Raw genomic sequence first — 17589 nt, 5'->3', positions numbered from 1 at the left:
CACCTGACCCTTATCTGGAGCAATCCCCAACCCTGAACAGAAAACTCCCACACCCGTTCCCGAAACTTCCCGTCCCAGCCCCTCAATGTCACTCTTCCTTCTGCTCAATGCCCACCTCCGGGGTGGGGGGGCGGGGGTTCCAGACCCCCGGGTTTTGAGTCACAGCCAGAGTCCGTAAGCGCGGCAACGCGGGCGCGCGGTGAGACGGGATTTGTAGTTCTGGGGCCTAGGGGCAAGCGAGGGAAGGCCATTGCGCATGCGTAGGCGGCGGGTTTCCGCACGTGTCTCTCCAGCCGGGTTTCGGTACAGCAAAGGTGGGAAACTGGATTGCTCCTGTAGGGAGTCTTCCCCGACTGAGTGGCGTTCGGCGCCATCAGATCCTTCTGAAACCTGGGAGGCCCCAGTGGAGAGGTCTTCGGCACCTGTTTTTCATGAATGAACGGAGAGGGGCTGACTTTGCTAATGGAAAGTGGGCTGAGAAACGTGTCTCCTTCCTCCAGGTTGGGGCAAAAACTGACCTGCCTGCCTTGAAACCAAAAAGTTCTTGAGGCAGTGCTGGCTTGCCCTTTGGGATTAGAGGCCTAGTTGATTAAGTCAATTCAGTAAATATTGGTTTAGGGTGTGGCTGAATACAGTGAAAGGACGGCCTTGAGGTGGGGGGGGGGGAGTTACGGTAAAAGCCACGTTTTTAAAGACAGTTTACGGCAGGCCTGGTAATGCTTAACTTGATGATCTCCAACCCAGCGAACTATTCTTATACCCATTTGACAAGTGGGGAAACCAAGGCTCAAAGCGGCAGGAGGTTGCCCACCTTGTTATTGGCCTGGCTAGGAAGAGGGAAACAGGCGCTCCAAGGTCTCCAGCTCCTCCCTACTATCCTGCTCTGCTCTTAAAAGGGGTGCCCTACTTTGTCCTCAGGTGGCAAAAGGATTATGAAGATGCCTTTCATCATGACCCTGCCCTTGCCTAAATTTCCTGGGCTCTTTCACCCTATTCAACTTAGGCCTTTTGCTTCAGCGTTTATTAATATCATTTAGAATTTCATATTCATGTGGGTTTTTCTCAGATCCGCATAAAAAGTATGGAACGGTACTGGAAAGCAAATAACACAAAATGTGGCAGAGGCTTCTTCAGGAACGCAAAGGTGCTCCGCTCCCTTTGTCCGGCTTTCCTTCCTTTGTCTCCGGGGTCTAAAATCCACCCTAGGCTAAGTCTTCTCTGGTCTTTCCACGAGGGCGCTTACTGTGCTCCTCCCAGGAGCATCCTCTGGATGCGAGGAGAAAGACACAGTTCAATTCCTGGAGGAGGGGGAGGACAGGCTCAACTAGCTGTGGCCGAGAGGTTACCGGGTCCACCAAACACCTGAAGTCCCCACGCGCCACCAAACTCCGCTCCCAGCAAAGAGCCGCTGTCAGGCGGGCGTGAGACACGCTGAGAAAACGAGACGCTGGGAAGACCTAACGGCCAGAGAGGCCAGGAGAGCCGCCTACTCTCCTGTCACGTGACCTGGTCTCGGCGGGGCCCGGTTCTCCCCGGAGCCAGCCCACGTGTTATGACTGCCTCTCCCCATTGGTTCAGCTGGGCCAGTTTGAACGGTGTACGGAAGCCGCCGCGGCCCATCCACGGCCGCGTTTTTTTTTCTTTTTTCTTTTTCTTTTTTTTTTTTTATTCCCTCTCTTTGGCTCCCTCCTTCCGCGCGAGTCTCAGGAGAAGCCGCAGCGCAAGGCGCCGCTGCTGCCACCCGGGGCCCGGTAAGTGGGCCTTACCCGAAGCTTGACGGGCTCGGCCCGGGCTTGCGTTGACCCCCTCCGGGGTCCGGGTCTGCGCCGCGCGCGGCCCGGCCGTCGGGACCGCGCCTGACTGCGAAAGGCCGAGAACCTGGTTTGGGCCCCATTCTCGAGGCAGCGAGAACGGGCCGGGGCGGGGGAGGGGGAAACCGAGCCGGGCTTAGGGGGTGGGGCCTCGGAGCCCGGCCAGACTCTGGTGCCTCGAGAATCGGGCCAGTGGGGCGGCTGGGGTCGGGCTGGATGGGATCTGGGGGAAGCGTCTGGGGACTGCTTAGGGCCTGATTGGGGAACATCGCGAGGATCGGGTGTGTGTGTGGGGGCTATTTTGGTGGAGCTTTGGCTGGGTCTGGTTGCGGGAGGCCTCAGTGAAAAGTTGGGGGGTCTTCTTGGACCGTGACAGGGAGGGGCGTCAGACTTCGTTCTAGAGGGCTTTGCTGGGTCTGACTTCGAGGCGTCGCTAGGATCCGTTGGGGGGAATGCTCCGGGCGGTGTTGGCGGCCAGGCCTAACTGGAGGGAGCTGCAGAGATCGGACGAAGTGGGTTTCCGGCTCGAGGTGGTGGGGGGCTTGGCCGAACTTGATTGGGGGAAACAGCAGAGATCCGTCAGCAGGAGTTAATGCTGACTGGGGCAGGGGGCGGGAGGGGGGAAAGACTTGGCCAGACCTGATTGGGGAAAGCGACGGGGACCCGTCCAGGGGTCATCTTTCGTGGGGTGGGCGGGCTTGGCTGGCTGTCTTTCCGAGAGGGAACTCGGACCTGTCTGGGGATTGCTTCGGGCCCGATTAAGGGGAATCTATGGATGGAGTCTGGCTAGGCCAAAAAGAGGAGAGTCTGGCATCCGGCTCAGTTTGGAGGGACAGATTAGAGGAGGTGGCAGGGATCGGGACGATTGGAGCACCTTGAGGCCGTGCATCTGGGGAGGCTCAGGGACCAGACCAAGGCGGAGGAGGCGGCTGGGATCTGGCGGAGCGTGAGGGCTGGATTTCGGAAGAAGAGGGTTCTTTGGGGACCGTGCCTGGACCAGGGAGACCGCAGGGGCCGGGGCGCTGTCGCGGTCTGGGGCAGGGCCGCTGGATGGAGAGGTGGCTGGGGCCTTGCCTAACCGCCGTGAGGCTGGCGGAAGCCGTAGGGCCCGCAGCCGGCGGAGGCAGCATGGGCTGCCCTGGGCCGAAGGCGCCGCGCTGGGCCTGATGAGGCCCCGCAGGGGCCCTGCCACCGCCTCCCGTGGCCCGCTTCCATATCCCCTCGCCTGCGCTCCCTAGCCTGAGACTGCGCGGACGTGGATGGCGCAGCTGGCGGGGACCCCGCACTTGGGCTGGTGTGGATCGGGCGACCCCCGCCTGTCCGCCGAGGGCGCTCCCGTCGTGCTGCCGCTGCGGCCACCTCCACGGCGGCTCAGCCCGGGGCTCACACGGGGCCCCTGGGACCCAGCGCTGACCCTGGCCCCTACCCCCGCAGCTCACCTCGCGCCATGGACTGGCAGCCAGATGAGCAGGGCCTGCAGCAGGTCCTGCAGCTGCTCAAAGACTCGCAGTCGCCAAACACAGCCACGCAGCGCATCGTGCAGGATGTATCCTTCCTTCCTTCCTTCCGGGGCCAGGGGGAACTGGGCAGGCATCTGCAGCCCCTGAAGACCAGAGGAAGGGGCCCGCTCCCTAATCCCCAGACTCTTGTTCTGTCAGGAGCTACAATTGGCAGAGAAGCAGGGATCCGACCCCTTGGGTCCCACGTGCAGAGAAAATGTGGCCCTGTGGGGGAGGGGGAGGAGGAACACCTTTCACTGGCACTGGGCCGTTTGGTTAGTTTCACCGTCAGGATTAATTTTTTTCAATCGAGGTTTGAAATACTCTGACTTAAAGGTTAAGATACTTAAACCATCACCAAGTTTCACTTGAAAATATGACTTCCCTTCTTTTTTTAAAAAAGCAGGCAACGTGGGACTGGTGGCGAGCAGGACTGAGTAGCAGCCGCCTCCTTCAGACAGAGAGGCTCAGCCATGCTCCCCCACCACCTGGATGAGTTTCAGGTGCCTGAAGTGCTGGGTTATTCTGGCAGGGAGGTTGACAGGTGGGGTCCCAGGAGCTAGCCACCTCATCCCAGTGGGCAGAGGGACTTTCAGCCACAGGACAGTGAGGGGACCAGCGGAAGGCCCTTGTCTCCCAAGTCCCTTAACAGCCTGGCAGAAACTCAAACAACTGAACCAGTTTCCCGACTTCAACAACTACCTGATCTTTGTCCTGACCAGACTCAAGTCGGAAGGTATGTCCTCAGTGCCCCTCCACTCCAGCCGGACCCCGCTTTTTCCCCTGTGGTCCCCTGACCCTCGGCCCTCTTTCCCCAGACGAGCCGACTCGGTCCCTCAGCGGTCTCATCCTCAAGAACAACGTGAAGGCACATTACCAGAGCTTTCCGCCACCCGTGGCCGACTTCATCAAACAGGAGTGTCTCAACAACATTGGCGATGCCTCCTCACTCATCCGAGCCACCATAGGTGAGAGCGGGTAGTGGGAATCGGCCAGTGAGGACTCCTGAGTTCTTGCTCTCAGCTAAGGAGCTTTTCAGCCTGTTAAGAGTATCAGTTCACTGAAGGCTCCAGTACCGTGGTTGGTAGTTCCGTTATGGTTGCCATCTTACAGATGAGAAAACTGAGGCACAGAGATGTTAAGGGACTTACCCGGTAAGTGGCAGAGCTCGGAAGTGGCCAGTGCAGGTCGGTGCTCTGAACCACTCCCCCCGAAATAGCCATTCTTTCTTTTGAGGCCATCACTCAGTGTCTAGGCCCTGAGGGTGTAGCACGTTAGAACCCGAGGCCTCCCTGTCCTGAGGAGTTGGGCGTCTTCGGCTATTTCTCCCCAGTAATGAGATGACACGGGAGTTAGTTTTGTGTTGGAGCCTTCCTGGCTCTCGGAGGGCTGCCTGAACAAGTTAAGGGAAGGATGGTGGAGAATTCTCCAGCTGTTTTCCCCCAAGCCTTTTCACTACTGATAAACACCAACTCAACACTTTGTTACCGGCTTGCTTTTTTTCCCCCCACCTTTACTGAGATGTACTTGACCCCCGATGGATTTATGTTGGTATTCTTTTTTTTTTTTTTTTTTTTTTAATTTTTTTTTTTTCAACGTTTATTTATTTTTGGGACAGAGAGAGACAGAGCATGAACGGGGGAGGGGCAGAGAGAGAGGGAGACACAGAATCGGAAACAGGCTCCAGGCTCTGAGCCATCAGCCCAGAGCCTGACGCGGGGCTCGAACTCCCGGACCGCGAGATCGTGACCTGGCCGAAGTCGGACGCTTAACCGACTGCGCCACCCAGGCGCCCCTATGTTGGTATTCTTTAAATTGTCAGCTTTTTAACGTTGCTTTTAGAAGAAAGTTGTATCTAGCTTTTTTTTAAGTTTACTTGTTTAGTTTGAGAGAGAGAGAGAGAGAGAGAGGATGATCAGGGGAGGGGCAGAGAGAGAGAGGGACAGAGGATCCCAAGGGGGCTCGGTGGTGATAGCACAAAGCCCGAATTCAGGGCTCGAACTTGCGCACCGTGAGATCATGACCTGAGCCAAAGTCGGATGCTTAGCTGACTAAGACACCCAGGCCCCCCCCCAAGTTGTAGATAGCTTTTAAATGAAAAGATGTTTGTTTGCCATAAAGAGCAGGTAACCTTAAAAACATGCAACAAAGACACAAAAATAGTATTAAGTTGGAATAGATACTGGGCCTGCTAGAAGTGCTCATCTTGGGGCCTGCTTCCTCTGTTAAGTGACCCTTAGCCCCGACGATACCCACTGTGACCCTTAGCCCCGACGATCCATCCAGTAGAAGGATCTGGACTTCCCGAGTTCACTAGATAGCCAGGTTCTGCTCTAAGTGTTTGAATTAAGGCATTGAAGCTTCCGACATCCCTAGGGACCCATGGTGGGTTTTTTTTTTTCCCCCTTTTGAGTCACAGAGGGGTTAGGACACGTGGCCAAGTTCGCACAGACAGGGACAGGGCTGGAACTGCACTCCCGAGTCCTCAGAGCCTACCCACCGCAGGTCACCCCTTTTCCAGCAGAAGCAGGAGCCAGAGTCATCTAGAGTGATGGCAGTGACAGCTTCACCCTGCTGGGGAAACACTGCCACCTCCTGGCTTTAAATTCTGTGTCTACGTCACCCTCACCTGTGTTCCCTTCGGCCGTATTGGGCTCAGCCACCAGACCCCCTCACGGCCCTGGCCCTGCCCTTCATTCGCGTATTGTACTTCACACTTGGGTTTCTAATCAGCGGTACGAGGCCTCCCCAAGGCCACGTGGTCCTGCACAACCTGCCTCTGTCACCTCTCAGCCCTCGCCTCCACCTGCTCCCCACCCTCACCACCCCCTGCTCAGCCCCTCTGGCTCCTCACCTGTCTTTGAGCACACCCAGCCTGCCTTTGCACCTGCCCGGGATGCCCTTTCCCCCGGGAGTTGGACAGCATCCCCTCATCTCCTTCAGGTCTTTCTCAGAGAGCTAAGCGTCACCCGGGCAAGGCCTGCTCCGGCCACCCGTTTTTAAATTGCTGTTCTTGGGGCTCCTGGCTGGGTCCGTCAGAAGAGCATGCGACTCTTGACCTTGGAGTCGTAAATTCCAGCCCCACCTTGGGTGTAGAGTTACTCAAAAACTAAATAAACTTTATAAAATTTTTTTTTTTTTTTACATTTTTTTTTAATGTTTCTTTATTTTTGAGACAGAGAGAGACAGCATGAACGGGGGAGGGGCAGAGAGAGAGGGAGACACAGAATCCGAAACAGGCTCCAGGCTCCGAGCGGTCAGCACAGAGCCCGACGTGGGGCTCGAACTCACGGACCGCGAGATCATGACCTGAGCTGAAGTCGGCCGCTTAACCGACTGAGCCACCCAGGCGCCCCTATAAAAATTAAAAAAAAAAAAACGTTAAAAAAATTGCTGCCCTCACTCGCAGCCCTTGCCGGCCATCTTCTCTGCTTTCTTTCCCCCCTTAGCTTTTGGCATCTAGCCTCCCAGTTCTTTTGCTGATTTATTTTTACCTCGGAGCCTCTCTCACTAGGCAGTCTGCTCCCAAGGGCAGGGCTTCTGTATGTAGCTCTGTGCTGCTTCCCTGGGCCTGCAACAGCTGGCTTACGGTAGGGCTCCGAGGATCTCGAAAGCAGCGTGTAGGGCTTCTGGGGGACCGCGCACGGACAGCCTGTGAGCCAGCGGAGCGAAGTGCGCGGCAGGCCCGCACCCAGCCTGAGGCGGCGTCCTTTCCCGGCTGCCCCAGGCATTCTCATCACCACCATCGCTTCCAAGGGCGAGCTGCAGATGTGGCCCGAGCTGCTGCCCCAGCTGTGCAACCTGCTCAACTCGGAAGATTACAACACTTGTGAGGTAGGTGACCGGCTGTGGCCCGCCTGGGCGGGAGCCTGGGGAGCCGGACTGGGGTTCACATCCGTCTGCCCGCTCCTCTCCACCCAGGGGGCCTTCGGAGCCCTGCAGAAGATCTGCGAAGACTCATCTGAGCTCCTGGACAGCGATGCCCTCAACAGGCCCCTCAACATCATGATCCCCAAGTTCTTACAGTTCTTCAAGCACTGCAGCCCAAAGATCCGGTGGGTGTGGCTTCCCAGGGTGGGGGTGGGGGTCTGTGGAGGGGCTGGGCGTGGGCGGAGTCAGGGCCGACCCACATGCCCCCTCCCTGCCAGGTCCCATGCCATAGCCTGTGTGAACCAGTTCATCATGGACCGGGCCCAGGCGCTGATGGACAACATCGACACCTTCATCGAGGTGGGCTGCCGGGCTGAGGGTGAGCAGGGCAAGGGCCGAGGGCCCGGCTGCGGCTGATCCCACCCTCCCTGCAGCACCTGTTCGCCCTGGCCGTGGACGACGACCCTGAGGTGCGGAAGAACGTGTGCCGTGCCCTGGTGATGCTGCTGGAAGTGCGGATCGACAGGCTCATCCCCCACATGCACAGCATCATCCAGGTGTGCACGGCTAGCCTGGGCGTGCTGTGGGGTGGGCGGCAGGTGGGGAGTCACCCCGGGCTGGGCCAGGCTTTAGCCTTTTTCCTACCCTGCCCTAGTACATGCTGCAGAGGACCCAGGACCACGATGAGAACGTGGCTCTGGAGGCCTGTGAGTTCTGGCTGACGCTGGCCGAGCAGCCCATCTGCAAGGAAGTCCTGGCCTCCCACCTGGTCCAGTGAGTGCCACTGCTGCCCTCTGTCCCACCTCAGCCCCCACCCTACTCTGCCTTCCCTCTGGTTGTCTCCTGTGTTAGTCTCCGTCTGTGTTCTCTGTCTCCGCTTACTTTCGATCCCTGTGCGTTTCTGGTTGGCAGGCGATAAGAAGATAATTTCCAATGACTTAAAAATGTGGGGGCTCCTGGGTGGCTCAGTGGGTTAAGCGTCCGACTTCAGCTCAGGTCATGATCTCACACTCTGTGAGTTTGAGCCCCGCGTCGGGCTCTGTGCTGTCAGTTCAGAGCCTGGAGCCTGCTTCGGATTCTGTGTCTCCCTCTCTCTCTGCCCCTCCCCTACTCATGCTCTGTCTCTCTCTGTCTCTCAAAAATGAATGTTAAAAAAAAAAAATTTTTTTTAAATGCGGTAAATTATAGGTGAAAGAAATGAAAACTCAGCAGAGGCCGCAGGCATAGCTGGATCCAGGTGCTCAAAGGATATCAAAGATGTCTGTGTAGTCTCAGACCTACTCCTGTGTTGGCTTTGTCCTCAGGCACGACCTTCCCTCATGGTAGTGCTGTGGTCTTCTGCTTACCTTCAAGCTTAGGAACCTCAGAATAAAGAAATTCTCTCTCAACCAGTATCTCCAGCAAAAGTCCTAGGGCTCACCTTCCTTGGCCAACTTGGATCACTCACCTATCCCCGAGTCATGAATCATTTTCTCCTGAGGTGCGTGGGCACCAGCTGAGGGCGCCTGGCTGCCCTGCCTGTTTCTTCTCTAATCTGGCCCGTCCCGGGGAAGGGCCTCATGTCCTTGCCTTACAGCATGCTAGGGTTCGGCCACCGTTTGAAGCTCTCTGGCGTTTTCAGGGGTCTGGACTTCATTGAGTGGCCAGGTCTGGGTCAAGAGCCCTCGTGGGGAGCCAGGAGTCATGCCAGCTCTGTCCCAGGCACCATGGTTGACTAGGTTGGGATAATAGCCCTAAGTTCCACACACTGCCCCTTGGCTCCTTGTTGCTTCCGTTTTGCCCAGGCTGTGAGCCCTCCTGGGGACCCCTGCGTCCCATCCCAGTGAACAGCCTCTCTCCCCACAGGTTGATCCCCATCCTGGTAAACGGGATGAAGTACTCAGAAATCGACATCATTCTGCTCAAGGTCAGTCTGGGCCGACCGCTGGGCGTGAACAGGCAGGTGAGGGCTGGGGTGTTGGGACTACGGGCCCTGGTGGTGCTTAGTGATCTGTCCGGCCTTCCACAGGGGGACGTGGAAGAGGACGAGGCGGTCCCCGACAGCGAGCAGGACATCAAGCCACGTTTCCATAAGTCACGCACAGTGACGCTGCCCCATGAGGCCGAGCGGCCTGATGGCTCGGAGGACGCAGAGGACGATGACGACGACGATGCTTTGTCCGACTGGAATCTGAGTGCGTGGCCTGGCCTGTGGGGCCTGGGGGGTCGGGGGCAGGAAGCCCAGGGGCTGCCTCTTGGGAGGTGATGAGGGGCCTCCTCAGAGCAGATCGTGACACTCTAATCACGATCTCTGATCCTGGGGATACGGTCCAGGAGGCTGGCAGCCACCCAAAGAGCCTCCCTGCTTCTCCCCCCCTCCCCCACCCCTCCCGTCCCAGGGAAGTGCTCGGCAGCTGCACTGGACGTCCTGGCCAACGTCTTCCGGGAGGAGCTGCTACCCCACCTTCTCCCCCTGCTCAAGGGGCTCCTTTTCCACCCTGAGTGGGTGGTCAAAGAGTCGGGCATCCTGGTGCTGGGCGCCATCGCGGAGGGTGAGTGCGTCTCCGGCCTGGTAGGGGCCTGGCCCCTGAGCCCCTCACTGGTGCGGGACGGTACGGGGCGGCCCAGGCAGGGCTGTGTCCGGGGTGTGGCCGCACAGCACGGGGCGACGCCACCCCCAGGTTCTCTCTGAGGCCTGCCCTGCGCCCTCCAGACAGCTCTGGGATGTGAGTCTTCCCCACGGCCCGTGGGCCTGAATGGAACCCCCGAACCCCACAGTGCACGCCCCCCCTTGAATTCTCACAGACAGCGGTTCTGCGAGGCTGTCGGCACGGTTATAGTCGGAAAAGTGACAGGCAGCCTGCAACGCTTGCCCCGCGGCTGGCAGCCCGGTCCCCCGGGCTCAGCGCAAGCCCGATGAGGTGGGGCGCATAGATGAAGAAACGGGTGCGGGGAGATTGACGCCATTTCCCCGGTCACCCAGGGCGCGGCTGGGCTTTAGCCTGCCACCGGCTCCCAGGCCTGTGAATCGGAAGTGTCCGCTGGTGGTGTTTACGCGGACCTCTGTCCTTTTCGCGCCTTTTGCCCTCCTTCGTCCCGGTGGGACGTACAGCTTGAGTTACAGGTGTCACCAGTGCCCGCCTCAGCCTCCAGGCCTCTCATAAAAGGTTCAGACACGACAACAGGAGCCGTGTGTTTAGAGTTTATCTAAGGAAAGATCTCCTCACATAACCGGCCCAACGTACGTTACGTTAGCACGGGAACGTGAATTAACGGGTTATGTCAGGCGTCCTAGCTTTTAGCGGAAAAGGATCTCGAGGGATTGACCCATAACTGGTAAAAATAGTTCTTGGGTCTTGGGTCATTAGATGGCGTGCTGTTACCTGTGTTCTCCGAACAAGAGATTCATTTGTGGCTTTTTTTCTTTTTAAAAAAAGACGAAAAATAGGAAAAGCACAAATACCCCAGAAATGTTTCAGAAGAAAAGTTCTTGGGGTGCCTGGCTGGCTTATTCAGTGGAGCGTGTAGCTCTTGATTTTGGGCTCGTGAGTTCGAGCCCCACGTTGGGCGTAGAGCGCAGGTTGAAAGAGGAAAATTACTTCCCGACCATTTTGGTCACCGTGCTGCCCGGCCATCTGTGAAGTAATGAGTGACTGTCACGGGGTGGAGCCAGTGGAGGGGAAAGGCTTGGCCTGACGCTGCTTCCCATCGCGGCCGTGCCTTTCACCGTTTCTGTGACTGAGCCATCGTGTCTGTGATTCAACCTCCCAGCCTCAGTGTCCCACCCCCCATGGCAGGGGCCACTGAGCTCTCTGCAGAGGGTGAGGTGTGGCCAGGCCCAGCTGGGCTCAGGCTTGCCCTTGTGCTGGTGCTTGCAGGCTGCATGCAGGGCATGGTGCCCTACCTGCCCGAGCTGATCCCGCACCTCATCCAGTGCCTGTCGGACAAGAAGGCCCTGGTCCGCTCCATTGCCTGCTGGACGCTGAGCCGCTATGCCCACTGGGTCGTCAGTCAGCCACCTGACATGCACCTCAAACCTCTGATGACAGAGCTGCTCAAGCGCATCCTGGATGGCAACAAGAGGGTGCAGGAGGCGGCCTGCAGGTGACCCTCAAGCGCTGACCCCCCGGCCCCCACCCCTGCCCCACTGGCTGCCTCCTGGGAAGTGATGATACTCCTGACCCTTGACGTCACGCTGATTTCTCACGTATTCGTACTGGCTGATCCCGGGTGCACGCCCTCCCCACAACCCCACCCAGGGCCCAGCCCCGCCTGTGGCCGTCCCCCTAAACCCCTTCCCCACTCCAGTGCCTTCGCCACCCTGGAGGAGGAGGCCTGCACAGAGCTGGTGCCCTACCTCAGCTATATCCTCGACACCCTCGTCTTCGCCTTCGGCAAGTACCAGCACAAGAACCTGCTCATCCTCTACGACGCCATCGGCACCCTGGCTGACTCCGTGGGCCACCACCTCAACCAGCCGGTGAGGCCCCACAGCATCTCCCTCTCTTGATCCTCACGCCCCTTTGCGTCCAGTGACCTGGCGGCAACCTCGAGTCGCACGCCGGGGCCATGGCCGTGACCTCGAGAGGCAGACAGACGGATCCGGCCCCCGCCCTCGCCCTGCTCCCAGTCTAGCGGGGGAAACGGTTATGCAACAGTGTGGCAAGTGCTGTCCTGGGGAAACTCAGGGGCCTGCGGGAACCAGGAGGCGCCGACCTGGGCTCCGAGGGGGGGCGGAGAGGGGAGGCCGGGGCTAGGGACGAGAAGGGCCTGGGGGTCTGGCTGGATGGCGAGGCCCTGTAGGGCCCCATGAGCCACAGCGAGGAGCCCAGACCTCATCACTCAGGCGATAGGTGCCTCTGAGTCACGAAGAGCCCTGCGGGTTCCAGGCTGCCACCCCCGTGCGGGGGGCCCCAGCTTCACGCTTCCTTTTCAGGAATACATCCAGAAGCTGATGCCTCCGCTGATCCAGAAGTGGAACGAGCTCAAGGACGAAGACAAGGACCTCTTCCCTCTGCTAGAGGTGGGTGGGCTCCAGGCCCTCTCCCAAAGCCCTGCCCCATCCTTCCTGAGTTCACCTCTCCTGCCTTCCGCCCGACCAGTGCCTGTCATCGGTGGCCACCGCCCTGCAGAGCGGCTTCCTGCCCTACTGTGAGCCAGTCTACCAGCGCTGCGTCACCCTGGTGCAGAAGACCCTGGCCCAGGCCATGGTGAGCATCGCACCACCCCTGCCCCGCCGCCCGCTCCTCTGCGGCTGCCCCAGCCCGGGCCCGCTCCCCTTACCCGCCTGCCCCATCTGTGCCCAGATGTACACCCAGCACCCTGAGCAGTATGAGGCCCCCGACAAGGACTTCATGATCGTGGCACTGGACCTGCTCAGCGGCCTGGCCGAGGGCCTGGGCGGCCACGTGGAACAGCTGGTGGCCCGCAGCAACATCATGACGCTGCTCTTCCAGTGCATGCAGGTGGGCGGGCCCCTCGCAAGCCTGACTTGCGGCCCGGGGTGTGCCCCGCGGACAACAGGAGAAAGGGACCCATAGGAAAAAAAAAAGCTTGTACTTATTTTAAAAAGTGATTCAAAGAAGACGTGAGTAAAATCTCGTTGAGAAACAAGGAGCTCCCGGCTGGCTCAGTCCGGGGAGCATGTGGCTCTTGATCCCGGGGTCGTGAGTTCGAGCCCCATGTTGGGTATAGAGATTCCTAACAAAAACAAAGGTAGAAAGAGGAAATAGGAAAGCATAAGCCCCTCCAACTTGACGTATGTGCGCACCCCCGGTGTCTCCGGACGGGCAGCAGTTAACCCCTGGCCCTTCCTATAGTGGTACCGTGAGCGAAGCCTTGCAGTTCACGGGCCCCGAGTGCCCGTGATGGGGCCTTTAGCTTCCATGATGGGAAGTGGCAGGGTCAGGCCGTTCCTCCCGGGGCTGCTCCCCTAGCTGGCCTGCCGGGAGGGATTAGTCTGGGACCCCTGCTGGTTGGGGGGAGGGGCATCTTGCCACGCCAGCCCTGCTCTGACCCCCCCAGGACTCCATGCCTGAGGTCCGGCAGAGTTCCTTCGCCCTCCTGGGAGATCTCACCAAAGCCTGCTTCATCCACGTCAAGCCCTGTATCGGTATGACGCCCATCTTGTCACCCCCGTGACCCCAGCCCTGGCCTCGAGTGATGGAGAAACGACCCTGGGAGGACAATGACCAAATCGGGATGTATTCGTACTGTCTGATGGGGTCTGCCCGGCCAGGCCCGGGAGCTCACCCTGGCTGGCCCCCCTGCCCAGCACTCTTCTTTCTCCCCACCAGCCGAGTTCATGCCCATCCTGGGCACCAACCTGAACCCTGAGTTCATCTCTGTCTGCAACAATGCCACCTGGGCCATCGGCGAGATCTGCATGCAGATGGGTGAGTGTGCTGCAAGTTGACGGGCCCCGCGCTGTCACCCACATCGGTCTGTTCCCTGCTGAGGGCAGGCCCCTGGCCGTGCCTGCCAGGCCCCTGGGGAGAGAGCCCCGGTGCTCCTTGAGGATTGCCGCAGTTGGTCTGGCAAGAAGACCTCTCTGAGTGGTTTCCGCCGGGAGACTCCCAAATGGCTGAAAGGCCGTCTGTGATTGGTCTTCCTAAAGAGGCAGGACAGGCGGCCTGTTCCGACTGGACTTTTGGCGACCTCCCGCCCCCACGCAGTCGGTCCACTGGGATCGGTTGGGAGACTTTGGCGGCTTTCTCCCTCCCCACCTACCCCCACAGGGAATCTGGGCACTGCGGTCTCGCCCCGGTGTTGGAGCTGTGACTCCAAGGAAGCTTCTGGCGTTTGGAAGGCTTGGGTCTGCCCTGGTTGGCCACGGGTCCTGAGCGGGGGACCAGCTGGAGAATGTTCTCCGTTCCCTCAGCGGTTGCAGGGGGTCAGTGCGTAGATGCAGCTGAGGTCAGCACGGGTGGTCTGGGCTGTGCGGGGCTCTGACTGACCGGTCCCCCAGGGGCAGAGATGCAGCCCTACGTGCAGATGGTCCTCAACAACCTGGTGGAGATCATCAACCGGCCCAACACCCCCAAGACGCTGCTGGAAAACACAGGTGGGCACCAGGCCTGAGCTGTTGCCGTCCCCTTACCTGGATGGGGTTCCCAGCCGGGAGGGTAGTGCCGAAGAGACCTTGGGAAAGAAGCAGGGAAGGTTTCTGGGAAGACGTGGAAGGGGGTTCTGAGGAGAGCCCCGAGAAAGATGTGGGCCTCGGGGGAGACCCCGGTTGGGCCTGTTCCCTTGGGGCCCATGGGGCGGGGCTGGTGCCTCGTGCCAGAGGCCCCGCCACGTACCGTCCCGGGGCCGCTCGGGGTTGCAGGTCGCCTGACGAGTCCCTCTGCCATTCCAGCCATCACCATCGGCCGCCTGGGCTACGTGTGCCCACAGGAGGTGGCACCCATGCTGCAGCAGTTCATCCGGCCTTGGTGTGTGCCCCCCTGCGTGGGGCCTGCGTACGGTGGGCCGGGCGGCAGGGCGGGGGGGGGGGGGGGGGGGGGGCAGGCCCGCCCCTAAGCGCACGCGTCCTGGCCCATCGCCCGCCGAACCCTCGCTCCCGCCACCCTGCGTAGAAACGCAGCGCACCCCGGCCCCACCACCCGCTGACCTGCCACTCCCCACTGGCCCCCCCGCCCCCCTGCCCCCCTCCACCACAGATGCCCATCCTGCCCCAGCCCTGCCGGCTCACTGCCTGCTGCTCACCTCCCCCACAGGTGCACGTCCCTCAGGAACATCAGGGACAACGAGGAGAAGGACTCGGCCTTCCGAGGCATCTGCATGATGATAGGCGTCAACCCCGGGGGCGTCGTGCAGGTTGGGGCAGCTGGGCCTGGAGGGAAGGCACGGGGGCCGAGCCCGGCGGCCCCTCACACGGGACCTGTCGTGTTTCAGGACTTTATTTTCTTCTGCGACGCCGTGGCTTCCTGGGTGAGCCCGAAGGATGACCTTCGGGACATGTTTTATAAGGTGAGCTCCCGCGTGGCCCTGCTGCGATCCCTGGGAGTCGGGGGGAGGGAGGCCGAGCTCCTCTCGCTCTGGCCTGGGGCGCCCCTCACCCCCCTGCCCCCCGGCCTCCCCGCAGATTCTCCACGGCTTCAAAGACCAAGTCGGGGAGGAGAACTGGCAGCAGTTTTCTGAGCAGTTCCCGCCTCTGCTCAAGGAGAGGCTGGCCGCCTTCTATGGGGTCTAGATGAGCCTCGCGACCGCCAGGTGAGGAGGCTGCCCGCGAGGGCACTGTGGCTGTTGTAGGGGGGCGGAGGGGTGCAGGCCCTGACCCCCGCCTTTCCCCACAGGTTTCTGTCTACGTCGTTGGAGGGGTTGCTGGGGAGCACGCTGCGTCCAGAAGTCGCCGTGCCCTGGTCGAGGGGGGTTAGGGAGGAGTGAGCGGGACCCAAATCCAGACGCCTTCCCCGTCCACCTACCTGCCACGGGTGTGTGTGGCCTGCCGGCCAGCGGGCGAGTGGGTGGGGTCTCCACACTCATCCTACAAACAGGGGAGGGGGGTGGGACTTCTTGGCAGCAAGGGCCCTTTGCTCAATCGGGGTCACCTCGGGCAGCCCACCTGGGCCAGCCTCGTGGGAGGGAAGATTCAACACGGCCGACCGAATCCGGCTTAGGATGAGGCGAGGGGAAAGCAGGCGGGGAGGGGGGTCCTTGTAGAGACACGTACACTCACATGTACACACGTGGCCACACGCATGTGCGGCGCTGCAGCCAGCCAGGCTGGGCCAGCCGCCCCACCATTTCCCCGACTGCATGGAGACAGTAGAATTAGTGAACCCCTGAGTTAACCCGTAAGGCCTTCCGTGTAACCTGCATCTAGAGTTTAAGAAGCTTCTGCTGTTTTGCCGGAATTGGTGACTGGGGAGGGCTGGGTGGGTTGGGGGGCCTCCGCCGGGACCCTGGGGCGGGGGAAGAGGACGGCTGTCTTCAGGCCGCCCGAGTCAGCTCGCGCACGCTTCGGACCTGCTCCGCACACTTCCTGCCGGCTCTGTGGCATCCACAGCCTGTGCGTCCCCCTCCTTGTTGTGTCCCAGCCAGAAGAGTGGGGACTGCCGGAGTGGCCGAGGCTGGCCAGAGGTTGCCCTTTCTCCCCCCACTGTGCTCCAGTGACTTTTGAAGACGCTGGGCCAGGACCTTTTTCCTGAAGAGGGCTGGGGGCAGCCAGAGCTGCTGACCTCTACTCCCTGCGTCTCTCCATAAGCAAGTCCGTTTCAAGGGCAGTCTGTTTCTCTGTGCTTCTTAAGAGCCCTCCTCTCAGGTTCCAGCCTGAGTTTTAACACGAGGGCTGGGGCCAGGGCATTTAATTGGTGGGGACGGAGGATGAAAGTTCAGGCTTTGCCAGCAAGAAGGAAATGAAGGGCTTTGGAGGAGGAGAAGGTGGTACACCCCCTGACCCCACTCTCTCTGTCCCTGGGGCTTCCTGTCTTCATGGCTCCCAGCGGGCTACAGGACCCCACCAGATAGGGGCGGTGATTCTAGGGAACCTTCTGGGAATGGTTGGAGATGCAGTCACAGTGTGGGCGGCACTCCTAGAGGGGTGAGGGGGGTGTGGTCACTTCCCACTTGGCCTCAGAACTGAACCGGGCCCTGCAGCCCCCTTAATGTTTTCCTTTTTCTCCTCCCTTTTTGCTTTTCTGGGGGTCGTTTTGTGGGGCTTTGACTGGATTCCTACATCCTGGGACTTGTCCCATTCATCCCCGCAGGGCCCTGGACCCGGCCCCGTTATAGCCTTGTGTCTTCTCCCAGACAGGGTCGGGCCCTGCCTCGATTCCAAGGGGTACATGGTGCACATTCCATAAACTCAGCTGGCTTCCTTACCCTGTCAGACTCCCAACAGGTCTCTGGAAGCCATTTGTTTAAAAAAAAAAAAAAAAAGGAAAAAAAAAATTAGGTACCATTGAATTTTCTGGTAATCCAGTTCTTTGGGGCATCCTCTACTGGGCCTTGGGGGTTGTGGGTGGAGCGGCTGGCTGCTGGGATTGGTAACCCCTTCTCCACCCAGGATGGGGGGCTCCAGCCATTCAGGAAAGGGAGCCTGGTTCTAGTTTTCTTTCTTCTTCTTCTTCTTTTTTTTTTTTTTTTTTTAAGAAAACTATTTAATTTTTTAATTTATTTTTGGTTGATTTTTGCACAACGAAGTTTCAGCTTCTCAACCTTCCTCCCTGCCCAGGGCTGCAGACCCTGACTGGCCTCGATCTGCAGTTCCTCTGTTTTCCACATCCCTCCTTCCCCCTCCCCCTCCTCCTCCTACGGGCTCCAGGGTCTGTCCATTTGTTACTGTGCCGTGCTGGGGATTGGCGCCGAGGTGGCGTGAGATTCCACTTGTGTAGAACTTTGTTGAGTAAAGATCAGTTTCTTGTGAAACACTTGGTCTCCATCCAGCCTCCTGTATCCTCGGCTTTGGCAGTAAAGACGTGGAGGGG

At 59.5% G+C, this 17589-nt stretch overlaps 1 protein-coding gene and 1 non-coding gene across 8 annotated transcripts; both read left to right on the top strand.

The window, feature by feature from the left end:
- Positions 1-1604: 1604 nt before the first annotated feature.
- TNPO2 (transportin 2) lies at positions 1605-17530 on the top strand. 7 transcript variants are annotated; one of them, XM_047833799.1, is made up of 25 exons: positions 1605-1751; positions 3246-3357; positions 3971-4046; positions 4129-4278; positions 7038-7144; positions 7232-7365; positions 7459-7540; positions 7615-7737; positions 7836-7954; positions 9026-9086; positions 9189-9354; positions 9559-9711; positions 11038-11263; positions 11468-11639; positions 12096-12182; positions 12262-12369; positions 12466-12624; positions 13184-13271; positions 13456-13554; positions 14127-14222; positions 14517-14592; positions 14878-14977; positions 15056-15130; positions 15246-15373; positions 15457-17530. In XM_047833799.1, the coding sequence occupies exons 2-24, from the start codon at positions 3259-3261 to the stop codon at positions 15351-15353; spliced, it is 2664 nt and encodes an 887-aa protein (XP_047689755.1). In that variant the 5' UTR covers positions 1605-1751; positions 3246-3258; the 3' UTR covers positions 15354-15373; positions 15457-17530. The 7 variants fall into 7 exon arrangements, with proteins under 7 accessions (XP_047689755.1, XP_047689729.1, XP_047689738.1 ...); XM_047833773.1 differs by having other exon boundaries at positions 14487-14592; XM_047833782.1 differs by lacking the exon at positions 1605-1751 and adding an exon at positions 2067-2092 and having other exon boundaries at positions 14487-14592.
- On the top strand, positions 11319-11388 carry LOC125161405 (small nucleolar RNA SNORD41). Its single transcript, XR_007150608.1, has one exon. It is a non-coding gene; the product is annotated as a small nucleolar RNA SNORD41 (small nucleolar RNA).
- Positions 17531-17589: the final 59 nt, after the last annotated feature.

The sequence above is a fragment of the Prionailurus viverrinus genome, chromosome A2 (genome assembly GCF_022837055.1).
Source record: "Prionailurus viverrinus isolate Anna chromosome A2, UM_Priviv_1.0, whole genome shotgun sequence".
Lineage (NCBI taxonomy): Eukaryota > Metazoa > Chordata > Mammalia > Carnivora > Felidae > Prionailurus > Prionailurus viverrinus.
This window is presented reverse-complemented; position numbering and strand designations above follow the sequence as displayed.